At 47.6% G+C, this 18003-nt stretch overlaps 2 protein-coding genes across 4 annotated transcripts in view; both read right to left on the bottom strand.

Annotated features, from left to right (window-relative positions):
* Window positions 1–9080, bottom strand: part of CRY2 (cryptochrome circadian regulator 2) — a 33072-nt gene extending 23992 nt beyond the window's left edge. For both annotated transcript variants that reach the window (XR_002086899.2, XM_006274071.4), the window contains exons 1-2: window positions 8843–9080; window positions 3730–3838 (exon numbers count right to left, since the gene is read on the bottom strand). Coding sequence is in view for 1 of the 2 variants with exons in the window: in XM_006274071.4 (XP_006274133.1) it covers window positions 3730–3838; window positions 8843–9045 (312 nt within the window). In the remaining variant the exon portion in view is untranslated. The remainder of the gene's footprint in view (window positions 1–3729; window positions 3839–8842) is intronic.
* A 2204-nt stretch (window positions 9081–11284) lies between these two features.
* SLC35C1 (solute carrier family 35 member C1) lies at window positions 11285–17690 on the bottom strand. 2 transcript variants are annotated; one of them, XM_019477143.2, is made up of 3 exons: window positions 17127–17690; window positions 16457–16998; window positions 11285–13522 (listed from the first exon to the last, which is right to left on the bottom strand). In XM_019477143.2, the coding sequence occupies exons 2-3, from the start codon at window positions 16965–16967 to the stop codon at window positions 12963–12965; spliced, it is 1071 nt and encodes a 356-aa protein (XP_019332688.1). In that variant the 5' UTR covers window positions 16968–16998; window positions 17127–17690; the 3' UTR covers window positions 11285–12962. The 2 variants fall into 2 exon arrangements, with proteins under 2 accessions (XP_019332688.1, XP_006274124.1); XM_006274062.4 differs by lacking the exon at window positions 17127–17690 and having other exon boundaries at window positions 16457–17035.
* Window positions 17691–18003: the final 313 nt, after the last annotated feature.

Raw genomic sequence — 18003 nt, 5'->3', positions numbered from 1 at the left:
GAATTAGGCTCTGTGAAAAACACAGACCTGAGAAAAGTGGCTGCATGGCTTGTTCTAGCTCTTCCCAGGGTACAATTTGCTCTCAAAATCCATGGCCTAGTTTTCTCAGAAAATGAAGTGCTATAAGAAGAGGTTTAATGGTTTCCACAGTGACACTCCTGAGGTTATTGTCAAACATGGAGCTACAGCCCACAGGTTTGGTGAGCAAACACTCTGCAAACACAGCTAAAGAGCCAAGGGGGTGGTACTAAAAAGGAACAAAGAATACAGGTAACAGGCTACACAACTAAATGGCCTGGGGAGTAATACTTTTCAGCTGAAACAGCACAGAACACCCCTTTTCCCAGGGAACTACCAGCCTCTGCAAACACTAGGGGAAATCTGCCTTTTCCCGAAATGGGGCAGAGTTTAGAGCAGACAGAAGCACAAATGAGTTAAGAATTACCACCACATGAGTGATTATGAATAGATTATGATGAACAAGGATGCCATAGATGAGTATTTGGGAAAGTTTAGAGCAGGAATCAACTGCCCCTGCTAGTTGCCAACCATCCCCTCATGGAAACTCCAAACCTCTCCAGCTTCAAAGTACATAGCTATCCTATGCACCTCCCAGCCAAGAACAGTGCATAAAAGAACACCATGCTTATGATAAATGTTTATTTGCCTTTCAGAGTTAGGTCTCTCCTTAAACTGGAAAATGATTTTTTGAGTTAGCATTACATTTTCATATCATTAGAGGGACAAAACCACTGAGGTTATGCTTAAAAAGGGGGGTTGGTTTAAAAGAACACAGGCTTGTGCATAAAAGGGAATACATTTAAGAGTTAATTCACATCACAAAAGTATTAATATTAACAGCCTCACTGAAATCAGAGATTGCTGTGTTCGGCTTCCCAATGCTGCAGGGCAAATGTTGAGTTTGTGCCCAGGAAACAAAGTAAACCAAGGAAACATATGGTAAATGTTGCTAAATGCACAAAGCAAACATCTGCTTAACAAGACAGCCCATGTTTAAGTGTTTCAAATCCACTATTCTTCATACAAATCCATGTAAAGGAACATTCTGAAAATGTTTCACCTTTTTTCAATCAAAAAAATCTTGATAAACCATTTTGCTACCTTCAAAGTCTAGAAAAATTAATTCTCCAAAGTAATGAATTCTAGATAACAATTTAAAATACAATTAATAACAAACATTTGGTATTTGATCACGGTATAAAGATGCTATTTTATTGGTAGAATCCAGCTCTATATATAAAATTAAAAATAAGGCACTTTCTCAGACACATAAAATTCAACATTGTGGGACTTAACGGAACGCGACACTTGGCATGGCAATGACTGCAGGGTTTGGTTTCTTTGCTGACGGTTAAATTCCAGATACTTGTTCGGAAGAAAGAGGGCATATTAAAAAAAAATCCAAAACAAAACAACACACCAACCAAAAAAGCCCCCTCTAGGCATACACTTACCTGTTTTGCAAAAGCAACAAAAAATAGCAGGGTCAGCTTCATGTAGTACCTTGCACTGAAACAGCATATATGTTAACATGACAAATACACTTCAACTAACAGCAGCATCCAAAGAAGCTGTAGAGTGGACCTACCTGTCATCTTACCACTGTTATATAACCTTACTCTGAAGGATGTTAGACAACATAAATGAACTTGAACTCCCTTCACACTGCTGTTTCCAACTCTTTGTTAAGTGTGTAGGTCTAGTATTCTTGTTACAAAGTCTACCAAGAGCATGCTTTGCAAGCTGTAACCATCTTCCTAAACCCTGCTTATTGGCCCTCTTCAAGCTCCATCTGAATATCTGAAGAGAATTCTAGAGAAAGTAAAAGAATATCTCCTGAAAGCATGCAGGTCATTCTCAGTAAGTTGCTGGGGGCAGCATAAGAACACAACCATGGTTTAGAAAAATAAGTGTGGAAGCCACAGTTGTATCTTGTATTTTGTATCTAAGTTTTTGATAATGACAACTACCTGAGCACAAGGGACAGCAGTAAAGGACACTTCAAAATGACTTCCCATTGATCAAGTAATCTGTATCTTGTGATCTCTCTGAATCTGGGATTCTTCTAGCATCTTTATGTCCTCTGAGTATGATTATATTTCTTCTACTGATTTGTAAAAATCCTGCAATTATATTTAGTCCTCAAACTAAGAGGACATGGACTGGAAATAGCTAGAACTTGTTTGCAGTTCAACAGAAAAAATAACCTGGATTCAGAAAAGGCTAAAAGCAGCACACAGACTATTTGTGCCATAGCTAAATGTCACCATCACAGTGGTAAGTCCTGATACTGGAAAATGACAGTGCCACAGCAGGGACAGTCGAGTCAAGTGCAGTGGGTGTGCAGATGCCTGTGCAGGCGTACCCAAGATACACAAAACACAAGGCGTACCCTTTTGTCACAAAATTCACACCATCACTCAACTGGCGACCCACATTGCTGATACTGACATCCTTCACTTTGTACACACTTCCTGCTCAAGGGCACACCACTTAAGGTATATACTTTCCTTCCACTTTATTGCTGCTTAGCGCTCAAGAGTTATCCAGAACACACTCGATCAAGTGTACTTTTAGGATGTCCTTAAAGCCCTTTCTTAGTCCTTCCTTGTCCCCCACATAGGAGCTGCCTGGACATCAGCCATGCAAAAACAGTGCGTTAAAACACACAGCAGCCTTCCTGACCCAGGGAAGAAGATTCCCCTCACCTCTTTTGCTTAAAAGAAATTGCAAATCGTAACTACTCACTGAGACCTCTCAAAGTATTCAGACTCATCTGTATCCCTGCGCTTCCTGCTGAAAAAAGGCTTCTACACCAGGCTTTCAGGATGGAGTGCAATTAATTTGCTATTACTGCCATCAGTATGATACATCCAAGTCAAGAAGCTATGACATTCTCCTCCTCTAGGCACATACACTCTTGGGATTAAGTTCAATAAAAGGACAGCTGGCTTTTCAGAACAGCTTCAAAGAACAGAATCTTAAAATGGTACAAGTCCTCCTAATTTACCAATTTTTCACTGTCCTGGACATCCTACTATTCAAGTAGATTGCCATCTACTATAGTACAAATTGCTTCTTTAGAAACTCATCCTGCTAATCAGACAGCAAGTGTGGAAAGTAATGCACATTTCACATCCCTGGATAATACTTCAGCCCGACACCTCTCCCAAGGATATGCAACTATTAGCCAGTGGCCTATGGGAAAGTATCCAGTCTTTGTATCAAAGCAAAAAGAGGTGATCTGCTCATACAGAATATGCTAGAAATGTACAATAGGCTTAGACAAGTCAAAACACAAACCCTTATTTGTCCCTTGACATGTGGCTCAAAGACTATTTTCTGCTTGTCTGTAATGGGCATAGGCCTGGTAGCTCTCCTGCTTAGAAGCAGCTGGTGAAAACAGTTTAAGCTTGGAGGAACTTCTCCTTACACAAGACAACAATCTGCAGTGCCAGCTGACAGATGTGTGGCAGCAATAGGGAGGCAGAGGCTGTCATCATGAAAGATAATTTGTCACCTCTCCCAAGCTACATGAGTTTTGACTGTAGAACTGGCTGACATTACTAAATCCTCACAAAGGGTCATCCTGCCAGTTAGCTCTCTTGAACACAGACCTTCTAGATCTGACTGGACCATCAGCGACTAGAAGAAGTGAAATACAATAGGACTTACTGACCAAGGTACAGATGGCATATTTAGACTTACTTTAAAGAGTCTTGGAAAGACATCTGTTGGTTGACCCCGTACCACAAACAAGCGAGAATTGAGTTTTCTTAAACTGTTGTCCAAGTCTTCCAGGGACTGGAGTAGAAACCTGTGGAGGAGAAACAAGACAGACTGATGACAGTTCATAAGACTACAGATATGCATGGCAGGTTCTCCCCCAACTCCAGCAACATTATAAGCAATAACTCCTTCCAGGCTAAAGGTTAAGCCAGGAAGTATGACTACCTAGAGTTTAACTCATCCCAACATCAAATAGACAGAACAAGGACACCAGAATGCCAGTTAATTCCCTATCACTGCATAGACAAATAAACTTTTTCAGCACCTTCACACTCTTGCAATCCCTTCAACTTCAAATGACTACTGACAATGCAAGAGCAACCATCTGGCAGTTACTGCCTCCTTCAAGCTGGAGCTCCATAGATGTGGCACTGTCTATGTACAGGAGTTTACAGAGCAGACCAGCTGGTGGAATTTACCACAGATGATAATCCTGGAGCACTGAGAGATTTTAAATATGAAATGGATAAATTCTCACTCCCCCATCCCTAGTTTTAAGGGAATATTTCTGGAAAGTCATGAATTTCTCCAAGAATGGCCTGCAGAAGGGCAATGTGATACCTAAAAGCTTGCCTACGCAGTTGGTCCAATAAAAGATATCACTCATAAGAATTCTTGCCACCAAAAATGCCCATTTTTATGGTTCTTGATAGGTACATGCTATATTATAGTGGAAAAGTAGACAGAAATATTCCTCCCTGTTAGGAGGTGGCGAAAGGTCTCTGAAGTGTGCAAACTTTCTAAGGGAAACACTATCAGTACAGTGCATGTTTGCAAAAATGATATGATTTGTATTCCACTGTGACACTGACAACCAAATTTTTTATCTACACAGTCTCTCATTTCATGTGATACTAACTTGGCTTTCTCTCCCACTAGAAAACTGCCCCTTCCCCTCCAAAAAAAAAAAAAAAGAAAAAAAGACTGGTGCCAAAGTCGTCTCTCATTAAGCACTGAGACATCGGCCTGCTTCGCATATTTCTCTGCTTCTCATTGTGCTTTGTATGAAGTTCAAGCTGCTTCTGCTTCCTTTCAAGGCCTTACAAACCAAACTCCAGTCTACATTAACGACCTGGCTTATTTTTGCTTTGTTTAATGCTGCCAATGATTCCAGCTTTAACAAAACTTTCACCTCTATAAGGCGACTGTGGAGCCTCCTGTCAACTTGGAACCCCTTCCTTAAGCTAAACCTCTCCTCACTTTCAGTCAAATTATACCCGAAAGCCCACTTCTGCAGTCTTATCCACAAAACATGAGTCTGCATTTTAAGAAACCTCAATTAATTTAGGTTGGGGCTAGTTACAAGCAGCAGCAAAGCTAACCTACAATTCTGTCTCAGACCAGGAGCTTCCTTATCCCTCCCCTTTTCCGCTTAGTGTCAGTGAAATACTTGTTTGTCCATTGAGCCCATACTTTAAATTGGGCAGGGAACCTGTCTATGCATTTCTTGTGAGGAAAGAAGTGGCAGTGGCCTCAAGGATGGGAGGTCTTGGGGTCCACTACCAGTTCTGCTGTTTTCTTGCTGTGCTACTCTGAGCAGCTTACTCCCCCCTCCTATAAAATGGAAATACTGACTCCCTACCTCACCAGGACATTCTGATGATTAACACAAATGCTACTGCTGACAGCATAGCACACATACTGGCAAAATAAATAGTTCCCAGTTTCAGGGAGAAAGGTAAAACATGGATTAATACATTGCCTTTGGAAACCAGGTCACTATACCCAAGTCGTAATACAAAGAGTCAGTAAAAGCAAGTAGCAGAAAACTGAGCAAAATACAAGCTAGCATTCCTACACAGAAAAAAGCTGAGCTCCGATTAATAAGCATGTATTTACATAGCACCTTTCTACTGAACAGTCTACTGCATTTATTTCAGATGCTAACTGTGGAGCTGTAACTGTAGGGAGAACTGTGGACTCCTAAAAATTCCTATCTGTCTCAAAGTGTTTTCTCATAACTAGTTAAAGGAGTCTGGCTGGCAAACTGTCTCAGCTAGAAACAATAATCCTATTGAGACTGCTCATTGGCCCATGTGAAATGGGTCACAGCAGTTTGTTCAACTCCTAACAAATAACCATCTAAATCACTCAGGCACCTAACTTCTATTGATTTCAATGACAGTGAGGGTGCATACATTCTGATGATCTCTACAGGAACCAGAGGGGTTCTTCTTGGCACAACTGCAATGCAGACAATAAAATTAACACAGTTGCTCCCTCTTGTGTCAATGGGAAAACCAAGGAATGACTAGGTCAGAGATTAACCAACAAAGCTGTGGTCCCTCCTAGAGCAGAGGGACAAATGAAGCTGTGGTCCCTCTACCCCAGAAGTGAGTTCCTAGTACAGCAACATGTGTAAAAGAGTAAGATTGCCCTTCTGCTATTAATACTGCACCTATTTTTTAATAGATAACTTCAATCTCCAGGACTGTTAAAGAACAGATTCTACACAAAACTGTGAGCAGCTGAATTTCTGCATGTCTTGTGATTCTAGCACATGTGTAAACTTAGAGTTGTGATATAAAATATTTTTAAAATTAATTTTCAGAAGTCAGTACTTAGTGGTAGTTGTCTCCCTTAAAGGACTAAGTGATGATGTACAGCATGGGTAACTGATGGCAATTACAATAAACCCATTCAACAATCTCCTGCACACTCATATACATGATTTTTTATGTACCTGAAGGTGTTACTGAAACCTGCAACTGATCCATGGGCAGGGTGGGAAAACAGAAATCAGGTTATGCCTGCCCTTGCCTTGGAGAGGAAGCCCTGCCTGAGGATACAGCAGCCTTGTGAAGGAGAATCCCTACCTGCACTGGCCGTTCCACTCTGCTGGCAGCCATGACTGTGGTGCATCAGCATTACGTAATGCTCAGATAATACAACCAGAGCTGCCCACTGGGATGCAGATTCCTGCTCTCAGCAAGGCTTTACAGATCCACTACATTCCATCACTACTGCAGCTGGGGAATGAAAGCAAACAGAGCTCTTTCCACCTCCACCCCTATCCTCCCAGAAGCAGTCAAAATATATTTCCATAAGAATCTTGGGGGCGGGAAGAAGCAAGAGTGCATACATGTATACGCACACAACAGCCCTAGGGCAAAGGCAGGGTGTTGTTCAGTGCTGGCATGCCACTCTTGAGGCTGCAAGAACTTACGCAAAGCAGCTGGAGAAGAAATGTTTTCCAAAGTAACCATATACTAGCTACACCTATCCCATACTCTACCAGATTAAGAAAATCCGATAACATTACCTAGAGTCCAAGGTAGCTTCCCACATGTCAGAAATGAGATGTGAAAGGCTACACTTGGGCTGGTGTGCAGAATGGGATTAATTTTGAACGGAGCCAAGTAAAAATCCAAGGACTGAGGATCCAGGGAGCTCAGAGGTCGAATGCAAGGTTCTTACTGAACAGACAGTTTTGGAGCGTCTGGGAAGCCAATTCCATACAAACAAATCAAGACACTTCAGAAGTTCCAACACTCAGGGAGATTTGGGGAAGGAAAAGAAATTACCCACAGCAACATATCCTTAAACTGTATGTTAAAAAGTATCACTCCCAATGGAAATACAAACTAACTCAGGAAGGATATATTTACACCACACCCTACTGAGTTGGGCAATATTGTAGGACTTTGCTTATCCAGGTCAAAGCCTGTCCTATTCCTGCTGCCTTTTAACATAGCCAAACGATGTCTGAGGGCAGCCAAGACATCTCTCAGATTAGGGTTTAGAACATCCTGTACTGGCCCCTCATGATTAAGTAGATGTGATTTAACAGGGCTTTCCCCACTGCAAACACCTATGATCCCATATGCTGGGTCAAAGCCAGCTCTGGACTGCAGCGCTTCTAGCCCAGTGGAACAAGGAGCTACTAATTAAAAGAGGTGCAGTGCTGGCATTACATAGCAATGACTTCCAAAAGCTATGCCAGACATTTACTCCCTCTGCCAGGCTTTCCAGCCCATCCCACTTTGTTCAGGCCTTTCAGACCCCAACGCTTTTTAGGAGATGGCTGGTCTCCAGTTTATGTTGTTCAGTACTGGGCACAATATCAACATTTCATTTCAGTGAAATAAGAGACAGACAACTTACCCGGTTCTATTCCTAAAGGCAATCTCCTGACTAATCAAAAGACAGCAAGTGGCTAACAGCTTAGTTTCCTTTAAGGTCACAAAAAGATCAAAGGTCTGTCAGAGACCGCTGCAGTAGCCGTGTGTGATTAAGGCAACCCAGCTGCTGTCACCGATAACACATAAGGCCCTTCCTGCCCAAATGATCCCGTACTCATTTCCAGCTCAATCAACTGGGGGCAGCATTTGTTATGAATCCAGCAGGGGTGGAAACTCCTGCTCTGGAGAGCCCTCACCCGGAAGGGCCCTCAGTAAGTTATCTGGCCCAGCCCCTGCTCGAAGCAGGACCATCTCCAAATAGATCATCCCTCCCAAGGTACTGTCCAACCGGGTCTTAAAAGCCCCCAAGGACGAAGATCCCACCGCCTCTCTGGGTAACCTGTCCCAGTGCTTCACCACCCTCCTCATGAGAAAGCAGTTTCTAACATCCAAACAAAACCTTCCACGCGCCGCAAGGGGCCTGTGGCGCAGTGCGCAGAGCGGGCGAGGCACTGGCCTGCGAGAAGGGATCTGCGCCACACGCTACAAGCTCAGCAGCTGCCTGCCAGAGGCGGGGCTCTCCTCTCTCACCTCCCGGGGGGCCAACCCCACCCCCAACAACCAGGCTGCGATAAAAGGCACGTGCACGACCTGCGCACCGGGGTCGCGCTGCTAAGCCCGGTCTCAGCTGGGGACAGCGTGCACCCCCGCCGTCAGGACACGAGCAGTCAGGACAGAGTACGCCCCCGCCGTCAGGACACGACCCCCCCCCCCCCCCCGCGCCGAGAGCGGCGGCGTGGGCGGGAGTGCGCGCATGCGCTGCTGGCGCCGGTAGTCCCGCGCCACTGCCGGCCCGCAGACAGGTCGACGCGAGACCCCCCCCCCCCGGCCAACCGCCAACGGCCGCTCACCGCCAGCGGTTGATGCCCACGGCGGAGGAGGCGGCAAACCAGGGGTCCAGGATGTAGATACAGCGCACGGAAGCGGCGTCCCGCAGCGCCGCCTGCAACGCGGGGTTGTCGTGCATCCGCAGCCCACGGCGGAACCAGTGCACGGCGCGGCACGGGCCGGCACGGGCCGGGACCGAGGACGGAAACGAGCGCGACGCCGCCATGGCTACAGCCTGCTGCCGTCTGCCCAGCCCGCCAGGCCACCGCGCCGGCGCCAGGCCCTGCCCCGCCCCGCCCCGCCCGCTCATTGGCTGCCGAGCGTGGCGCGGGGCGGGGCGGGACTAACGTGGCACATTCCTGCCGCGTGCGTGGGGCGGGGCTTGCGGAGGGGTGGGGGTGGTGCGCGCGCTGACGAAGCTGTACAGTGGGAGGGGCGGAGGTAGCGGAGGGAAACAGGCTTCCTGGGCCTCATCGGGCGGCGCTGCTGCCAATCAGCAACCGCTCCGCCCCCTCCCCAGCTCCTTAAAGCGGCCTCGCTCCTTAAAGGTGGGCCCGCTCAGTAGTGGTGTCTCTCTCTCCCCGGTCCTACGTGACAGGCCAGGCCTGACAAAGGGCTCTTATGGGGTGGCCATCAAAAAGGACAGGCCGGTTGTCCTCTGTCCATACGAAACCCGACGCCTTTTTGTCCCCTATTTTTCTACATAAAGGCATTGGGTTTCATATCAATAGAGGACAGAGTAGCAGAAAACTGGAATGTCCTCTGTGATGGTGACCCTAGGTCCATAACAACAACACTAATGAATAGCAGGTAATAATAAATACATAACAGCAGTATTAATAATAATATCAATAATGATGATGATGATTGCTACTGCTAATAACATACACTGGGTCCAAGATCTCCCCTCACAGACTTGCCTCCCCCTCATAATAAATGTGTGTCTAATTTTCCCTCCATTCCCTGCCTCCTTTATTAGCAATGGCTGGTGTGAGCCTCGGGAGGCCGCTGCCGTTGGACACAGCCCCAGCTGAAGCCAGAGGGGCAAACCTGGCTGAGACATCCTGTCCTCAGCTCACCTCCCTATTCCCAGGGGAACTGGTGTGGTCAGGGCTGTATCTCCTCCAGCAAGAGGCAGCCAGCCCCTGCCATTGCAGGTGGGAGGTGTTCAGCAGGGTGGCATGGAGGGCACGAAGGGGAAGAAATTGGCCGTGGAGATTCTCATCCCTAAAGGGGACAGGGTATTTCTCCACAACAGCCCCTCTGCTGGGGCAGCCTGAGATTGTAAGCCACTAGCATGTTTCTCTCCATCCAGTTGGCTCCACAGGACACTGCAGCAGCCTTACTGTGCATGCACATGGGAGTGATGGGGAGGGGTGACATCCCACATGGGCCACACCTGGGCTTCCAGATTCTATTGGTGTAGGACAGTGGTGCTCAAACCCAGGCCCGCAGGCCAGATTCAGCCCCCCCCCGGTCATGTCATCTGTCCTGCAGGGCTCTCCAGTTCTGAAAATTTGGCAGCAGGAGAATGGTGACACTGCTCCTTGCTGTCAATTTCTGGATCCATTAGGAGCCCTGTGGGCTAGATAGCATAGCCCTGCATGCTGTATCAGGGGAGCAGGGCAGCATGGGACCTGATCCCACTGTGTGGGGTGGGGACTCCAGGGCCCAATCCCAGCTAGTTAGGGGTAATATAGGGCCCAATCCTGGCACATGGGGACAAGCAGGCATGGCACTGGGCCTGATTCTGGCAGGTGGGGGTGATGCAGGGCCCTAGAGCCTTGTCCTGGTTGCAGGGGCAGTATGGTGCCCCAGGGCTCAATCCTGGCATACAGGCTGCATGGGGGCTGATCTGGTTATGGACCAGTTCCACACTGCTCATCTGGCCTGCTGGCCAAAAGTTTGTGCACCACTGATATAGGACTATATCACCTACCAACAGATGAAGTCCTTAGCAAAGTGACTGCCTGTCAACAAAGTGGGAAAAGGGGCACCCACAGCCATACCCTGAAGCAGCACCACAAGGGGTGAACAAGAGCAGGTCTTGTTTTACAGGACACAGACTACAATCACACTTTCCTTGGAAAATTAAACTCACTAGAACCTGTTCTTCACATTCCTCCCCTATTGGCGGCATCCTATTGGAGAATATGTTGACTGAAATCCAGGCAGAATCAGTATTTATCCATTATGTAATACAGGACTAATGCCTCCTTCACTTCTCAGCCAGACCCTGTGAAAACCCACAAACGGTACCATTAACTGAATCATTTTAGAAATGGGCTTGGAAAGTCAATGTTCTCCCCTCACGTGGGCACCATTTTAAAAATGTTTTATATCACCATCATCTGGGTTGATTTGTTGTTGAACTGAAGTAGAATTTGCAATCTCCTTTGCACTAGGAGCACTGCTGTGCCCACTGTTCCCTTGAACCTTTGACAACACTGTAGAAGAAACCACCCTCAAGATACCAATCCATAATTTTATTTAATATGTTTTACAATCACAGGTCAATGTTTGCAACTCTAAAATCTATCCCAGTAGAAAACTCAAACCATGGGAAAAATTCCACCCTTTACCAAAGGAAATAAAAACGGGGAGGGAGACCATCATTAACAAGGCAAATTGAATTTAGAATTCCAGTGACCTTGGTTTCCTGAAATTTAGGAAAAACCTAGCTAGCAAGGACAAAGGTAAAAAAAAAAAGTCAGATTGCTTTCATAGCAGCAATCTGGTGCTATTTAAGATCACTCAGAGGATACTGAGAATAGGTTATACCAGCTCCCAGCACACCCCACTTAAAATAATCTTTGGATGTGAGAGGACTCAGGGTTTAGATAAAGCTAGAACAGTAGGGAATGAAGGTCAACACCTGGAGGAATGAGGAGAGAAAAGTGACTGTATAATACAGCCTCAGATGGCACTTGATGGGACAGGAGAGGGAAAGGTTCCTGCACAAGTCTGACACTGCAGAGACTGCTAGAGTATAAAGTTCTGCACCAGCTCTGTTCACCCTTCTGATAGGGCCTGGGATTTCTTGGTAAAACATTTACCTTTTATCCCCACGTGCTGTCACTGAACTGGAATTATGGCATTTTCCATGCCTAAGCATCAGTTCTGTAGTGAATCTTCTAGGAAAGGTCCCCAGGAAGGCAGCCATAGCAGGCAAGCAATAATCCAGCCTGAAACTGGCCTAATTAATGAAAGCATTATTTATTTCCTGTATTGGAAGAGAAAATTATAAAAGTCTGATTTTCCCCAACTGGCTATTTTTGGATCCTCACCACAGAAAGGAAAATACTTCAGAAACCCACAAGGACAGAGACCTAGTTACTCCAAAAGACAGAGTCGCAAATATCCAGTAACCTCATGTGAAAAAAGCCAGCATCCTTCCCACCTACACAAGGAAAGCTGCCAGTCTCAAGAAAGGAGACTAAGATTTGGTCCCTCCTTTGTAATGATTTCTTGGGACACACATATCCTGTGGATGCAGAAAAGAGGTAGCAAACTATATTGAGAAATCTCAACCAGAAGAGTTACTGGCTGTTTAGACAAGAAATTCAGAGGTGTGTCCTTCTGCTAGATTCACTCAGAACTTGTAGTGAAGGGATTTTCCACCTGTGACTTGTAAAAGGACCGGAATGGGAAGAACAGCTATTTCCATTTATAATAGGGGGAACATTTGTGTAGAAGCCAGGCTGCCCAGACTGCTATGTTCCCCTCCCTTATATTTAGGTGCAGGATATCATTGTATTCAAGACCATGTAGTTGGCTGCCAATATCTATTCCCAGCTACACAGCAAAAATGCTGTTTCCCCCTTCCTCACAGTAAGGGTTTCCATATGGTGCACAATTGGTAAGTTACCAATGGTAACAGCTGTTTAAAAAAGGCACCAACACAGAGAAGCCCTTTGTCTCCTACACCCCCTTTCCAGTTCAAGAAACAGGATGAACTCCTCTGGAAATAGCATCCTTCCATCCCTCGTTGCAGAAACCATTATATATGGTAGGCCTTTGGCTTTAACTCCTGAGACAAACGCCTCATGCATTTTATAAGTTCGTGATTTTCTGCCCTGGAAGTTTCTGCTCTTGGCTCCTTTTCCAGCAAAGCTCCATTCCACAGACACAGCAGCAGAGGTGCTAGACACCGGTCTCACTTTTCTCACCTGGTTTTGGAGACAATTCTTCCTGTACCTTCCTCATCTCCAGCCCTTTTACCCATGTATATGCAAAGGATCCCCCCAGAACCATCATGTTGCTTGTCCACCACAGGAAGCTTTTGGTCTCCTCATAGTAGGCAACAGCCAAAACTGTCTGGGCACAGGCTTTAGCTGTTCCAGAGACATTATGGGTGAGTGGGCTGGTGAACTTTATCTGGAGTCCCGTCACATACCCGATGGCAAAACCAAACACTCCACCGAGGGTCATCATACCCCAGAAGCTGGGGTCTCCCAGCTTATCAAAGTGGTAGAGGGTATGAAACTCACCAAACAACAACATAAGGGGCAAGAATAGGACACACGCATTCACATTGTTGTAGAAGGTCAGACGCCAGATGCTGCTATCCACAGCAGGCAGAACTTTCTTGGTATAGATGGCATTGAGGGAAACGCAAAGACTTGCCAGGATCCCAAAGGCTATGCCGGTCCATGACAAGGTGCCTTCTGCTCCTTCCTGGTCTATACCCAGCCAGAAGCCACCTGCAAAGCAGACAAAATTGGTGACATACTGACAGGGGGACCAGAAAGTGACAAAAAGACCAAAATGCTACATACAAAAATCGCATTTATAAACCAACTGACAAAGGATTATATAAAAAATGAAAATAAACAAACAATGTTTGTGGATTGCCCATCTTATGAAGACAAAAAGCAACCCAGAGCACAAAGGCAGTGTCAGAGTGGTACCCCTCATCGTGTTTGAACCCTAAGAAGAGGAGTCAGAAGCGTTCTGTCTGATTTTGTTTGAGATGTATAGCTTTCCAAGTGTTTAATCCATCACTGTAATAAGAGAGGTATTACCCAAAGTTATAGTTCGGCTTGAAAAGAAACAGAAAAGAAACCAGCTCAGTTGCTCAACTTTCACTATCTTTGTTCTAGGGATATTGATATCTCACCATTCTCCAGGTTCAGGCTAGAAAGGGACCAAGTTTCTCAGGCTGCCAAAAGTGACAAAAAACCCCAACCAAAAAGCCCACAAAACTAAAGACGACATGTGCTCCAAGGAGCTTGCTAGGCTTCCTTTCTCCAGCATAAATACAAGGAGGAAAAGAGATAAGTACCCTAGTTTGTCCTTTCAAGGCATCTTTGAAAAAAAAAAAAAAAAAAAAAAAAAGTTAAATATAGACATAACATTAGATTCAGTGGTACAGTAAACCTCACTAGTACCTGCCCTGGAGAGAAATTCAGACTCCATGACCCATACAGCCTCTGCTGCATTTTTTAACAGGGAGAAAGTGGTCGGGGCAGAGTGTATGCATGTCACAAAAACTAAGACCTTTGAGCAAAAGTCCAAAGATTCTAAAGCAGAAGCTGAGTGTGAAGCCTTCTTTGCATCCAGTTACCTGGAAAGTAACTATGTCCTTTGTGTTTCTCTTGGGACCTGAGCTATGGGCTTCATTTCACCTTAGCAACACTGACTGACAATTCCCCACATAGGCAGGAAGGAAAGGAATGTGTAAGAGGTCATCAGCTGCTGAGGAAAAAATGAAAGCTTGAACTCCAGCTTTGATAAGGAAGTAAAGGATGAAAGAACCTGCAACTACTTGCTTGTAGCACATTTACATTTTTAAAGTCTCCATATCTGAAGACAGGAGGGGGAGTCTAGTTCTTTCATACTGGACTGGGCTTGAGGTTGAACAGAAACAGAAAGGTGAGGCTCCTTTTGCTTTGATATGCATTCCAGGGCATGTCTACATTACAAGATGCACTTGTGTCTTGGCTCACGTGCACGTGTATGAAAGCAAGCAAATAGCTACGTAGGGCGGGCAAAGAATTGTGCAATGACTTTGGATGACTACCTGTGTGAGCACACATACCTGCACCTTTTCCCTACTGCAGAATGGTGGCGTAAGAGAATAGTTCAAAGCACATGTACTTTATCTCACACCCCCAACTAACCATACAAGTTTGGTTCAATGTACGTAAACATTTTGCATATGGATGGCAGAAGGACCGGGAAGCAACCTGTCTTGCTATGTGCTAGGGCAGGATCCACGTGGCAAGAGTAAAACCCAAGGGAAAAGGCTCAGAGTAATCCATCAAGTAAACTACACTTGGCAAAAGGTACATCCTATAGCACTGTCCGCCACCCAAACCTGGAATCAGCTGGAGCTGGCTGTTCCCATTATTCAAATGTCAAAATGGCTAAACATCTTTCTGAGACAGATAGGTCTGCTCCATCATCTCAACCACCAGGGATAGAAGAAGTCTCGCACAACACTTGGCCTGCCTCTGTAGAGATTAAGTGAATACCTGAGACCAACTAACTTACCTCAGGCCTCCTATTTGTCCTCAAATGGCAATGACCTTCTTATCTGTGCTTAGGGCCTAGAGGTCTGCACTCAGCTCCCCAGTATGTCCCAGTCAGCCAGTTCCACAGCCTTCCTTTAAATTCCTTACATCACTACAATCATTTGACATCTATTCCTACTCTGTTTATCTTACACTTTCTCCTATACAGGAAACTCATACTGGCTGGGTCCTTACTCCATATGGTACTAGCCAAAGTTTTTTAGTGCTGCCCAAATTAGTAACAGAACAGGAGTGGAAAAAAGCACTCATATAACAATTTAAAATAGGAGGATGAGGAAGTGCGTGTAAAAATATTAACAGATTCATCTTCAGTCACAAGAGTAGGTTGCAATTATTTAGCACTTAAATTCGGTGAAGACTAGTTGGGCAAGGCAGCCAGTGCAGTTCTACAGTTTATGAAAGATGAATCCTATCCACACATGGCAGAGATGTGCAGCAACTTGCCCAAGGTTAGGCTGTGTGTCTGTGACAGAGCAAGGAAGAAAGGCCAGAAGTTACAGTAACATAAGAGTTTTTTATACAGATGGAAAGAACAAAAAGGAAAAATAGTCTTGCGTTTAAGCCAGTGCATCTGGATTCAATTTCCTGCTCCATCACCAGTCTTCATGCCTTAGTTTCCCATCTATAAAATGGAGATGTGGTATTTTCTGTCCCATGGGGAATATATTTAATAATGAATGAGGCACTTGGATAATGCGGTGGTGAGGGCCAGGGGTATTTTGGTGGCTAGAATGACAATCCCATTCATCCCCCTATGCTAGGCAAGACAACTGAGTTGCAGGCTGTGAGCACATGGCACTAGATGTCAGGCACTTGGGGCTCCACGTCCTGAGGTCAGCTTAGGTCAGCTCTGTCACCAATGAACTGTCCGACTTCGGACAAATCTGGCTCACGGACACCTCCCTTTGCAGAAACGTGAAAAGGATCATCCTGTCTCATGGGGCAGGGAGAGCTCATGGGGGCAGGCAGAGCTGTATAAAGTGATGCAGCTTTACAGAGCTCTACATAACATGCGCTGGGTATTGCTCTGCAGAACGGACATGGAGGGAGACTCGCTCAACCCCTCAACCACAGGCCCCCTAACCACTGGGCCCTACTCACCTATGATGACCCCGCAGGTCAGCAGGGCGTAGAGGGAGGTGGTCTGCTTGAGGAGCAGGTAGGAGAGCAGGACGTTGAAGACGGTGGTGAGCGAGCGGCCCACGTTGTAGAAGGCCACACCGACGTGCTTGAGGCACAGGTTGTTGAAGGTGATCATGCCGATGAAGACGAGGGACAGGGGCAGCACGCTGCGTGACACCTTGAGGTCCAGGCGCAGCGAGGGGAAGTCCAGCGTGCCCGGGGGGCCGCAGACAGCCAGCAGGCTGAACCCCTTGCACAGCAGGGTGGTGACGGCGCACTGGGAGAAGGTGACGAAGAGCGGCGCGTCCAGGCGCAGCGTGGGGCTGTCCAGCAGGTACTTGTTGAGGAACACCATGGTGATGGAGATGGCCCAGTAGAGGCAGACCACCAGCGCGATGCGCGCGGCGCGGAGCGCGAAGGGCGGCTCCCGGCGGCTGCTGCCATCCTCCTCGGCCGGCAGCAGCGGGTCGGCGGCGCCGCTCAGCGCCATGCGCAGGATGCCCGCGCGCTTCAGCTGCGCCCTGTTCATGGTCCAGCCGTCAGCCCGCAGCCCGACCCCGCCAGCCCCTCCTCCCCCTCCCGCGCCCCGCAGCCTGCTGGGGCACGGCTTAAAAGGGCCGCGGCCTGATCCCCCCACAGCCCCGCTTACCTGTCCCTGCTGCTGCTGCTGCTGCTGCTCCTGCTGCTGCTGCTGCTGCCGCCGCCGCCGCCGCCGCCTCCCGGAACAGCACAGCTTCCTGCTGCGGCCCCGCCCGCCGCCGGCCCATTTATGCCCGGGGTCCGCCGCGCCGGGCCGGGCCGGGCCGGGCCCGCTCTCGTGGGTGACCTTTCTGTGGGCGCCCTGCGGTCAGCGCTGCCCCTGGCCCCCCTCCTCCCGGCCCTCGCCCAGCCAAGGGGAGGCCGGCCCGGCTCGGACCCCAGAGGAGGTCAACGCATCTTGCTGACGCCTGGATGCTGGGGCGTCTTCCCGCCTCGAGTCTCATCGGGCAGCGCCTGCTGGCTCCGTGGTGCCGGTCGAGGGCCGGGGGATGCCGGCCCGTGTGCTGTGCTGGGTGTCGCCTGCCTTGGAGCGCTGGTTACTAACTTCTGACCCTTTGTCTTCTCTGTTACGACTCTCGTTGTCCCGAGGAATCGGTTGCGAGGTTTCCCAGGGCCTCCCTTTCCAGGAGAGACGTTGTGCTTGGTGGCCTAAGCCCTGGATCCCCAGAGTGTAACAAACAGGCCTGTCCCGCATCTGGTCATGTCTCTGCACGGGCAACTGGTGCCTCCCGGGTCTGGGGGGCACCTGCAGGCACTGCCAGAGGCATTGGTGGTGGGGCCAGAGCTGGCGAGCTCCCGCAGGCGCCACTGCCTGTGGTGGCGGTAGACCTGTCAGGGGGGCATGTGCCCCCCCATGCTCCCCCTATGCATTGTCTACGTGTCAATGGGCAGTCTCACCAGGCAGTGTCTACTGGCTCCCTGGATTCATTTGAGGGCCAGTGGGTGCTGGCCAGTGTGCTCTGCTTAGTGTCTTCCTCCGGGCACTT

The sequence above is a fragment of the Alligator mississippiensis genome, chromosome 2 (genome assembly GCF_030867095.1).
Source record: "Alligator mississippiensis isolate rAllMis1 chromosome 2, rAllMis1, whole genome shotgun sequence".
NCBI lineage: Eukaryota > Metazoa > Chordata > Crocodylia > Alligatoridae > Alligator > Alligator mississippiensis.
The sequence above is the reverse complement of the archived record's forward strand: the minus strand, read 5'-3'. Positions and strand labels throughout refer to the sequence as shown.

What these genes read in the sequence shown, in the direction of transcription:
- SLC35C1 (XM_006274062.4), bottom strand. Translation starts at nt 17,006, where the DNA reads ATGAACAGGGCGCAGCTGAAGCGCGCGGGCATCCTGCGCATGGCGCTG. An exon ending in GACCTGCGGGGTCATCATAG is followed by an intron (nt 13,523 to 16,456) that starts GTGAGTAGGGCC and finishes TCTGCTTTGCAG; the next exon opens with GTGGCTTCTGGCTGGGTATA.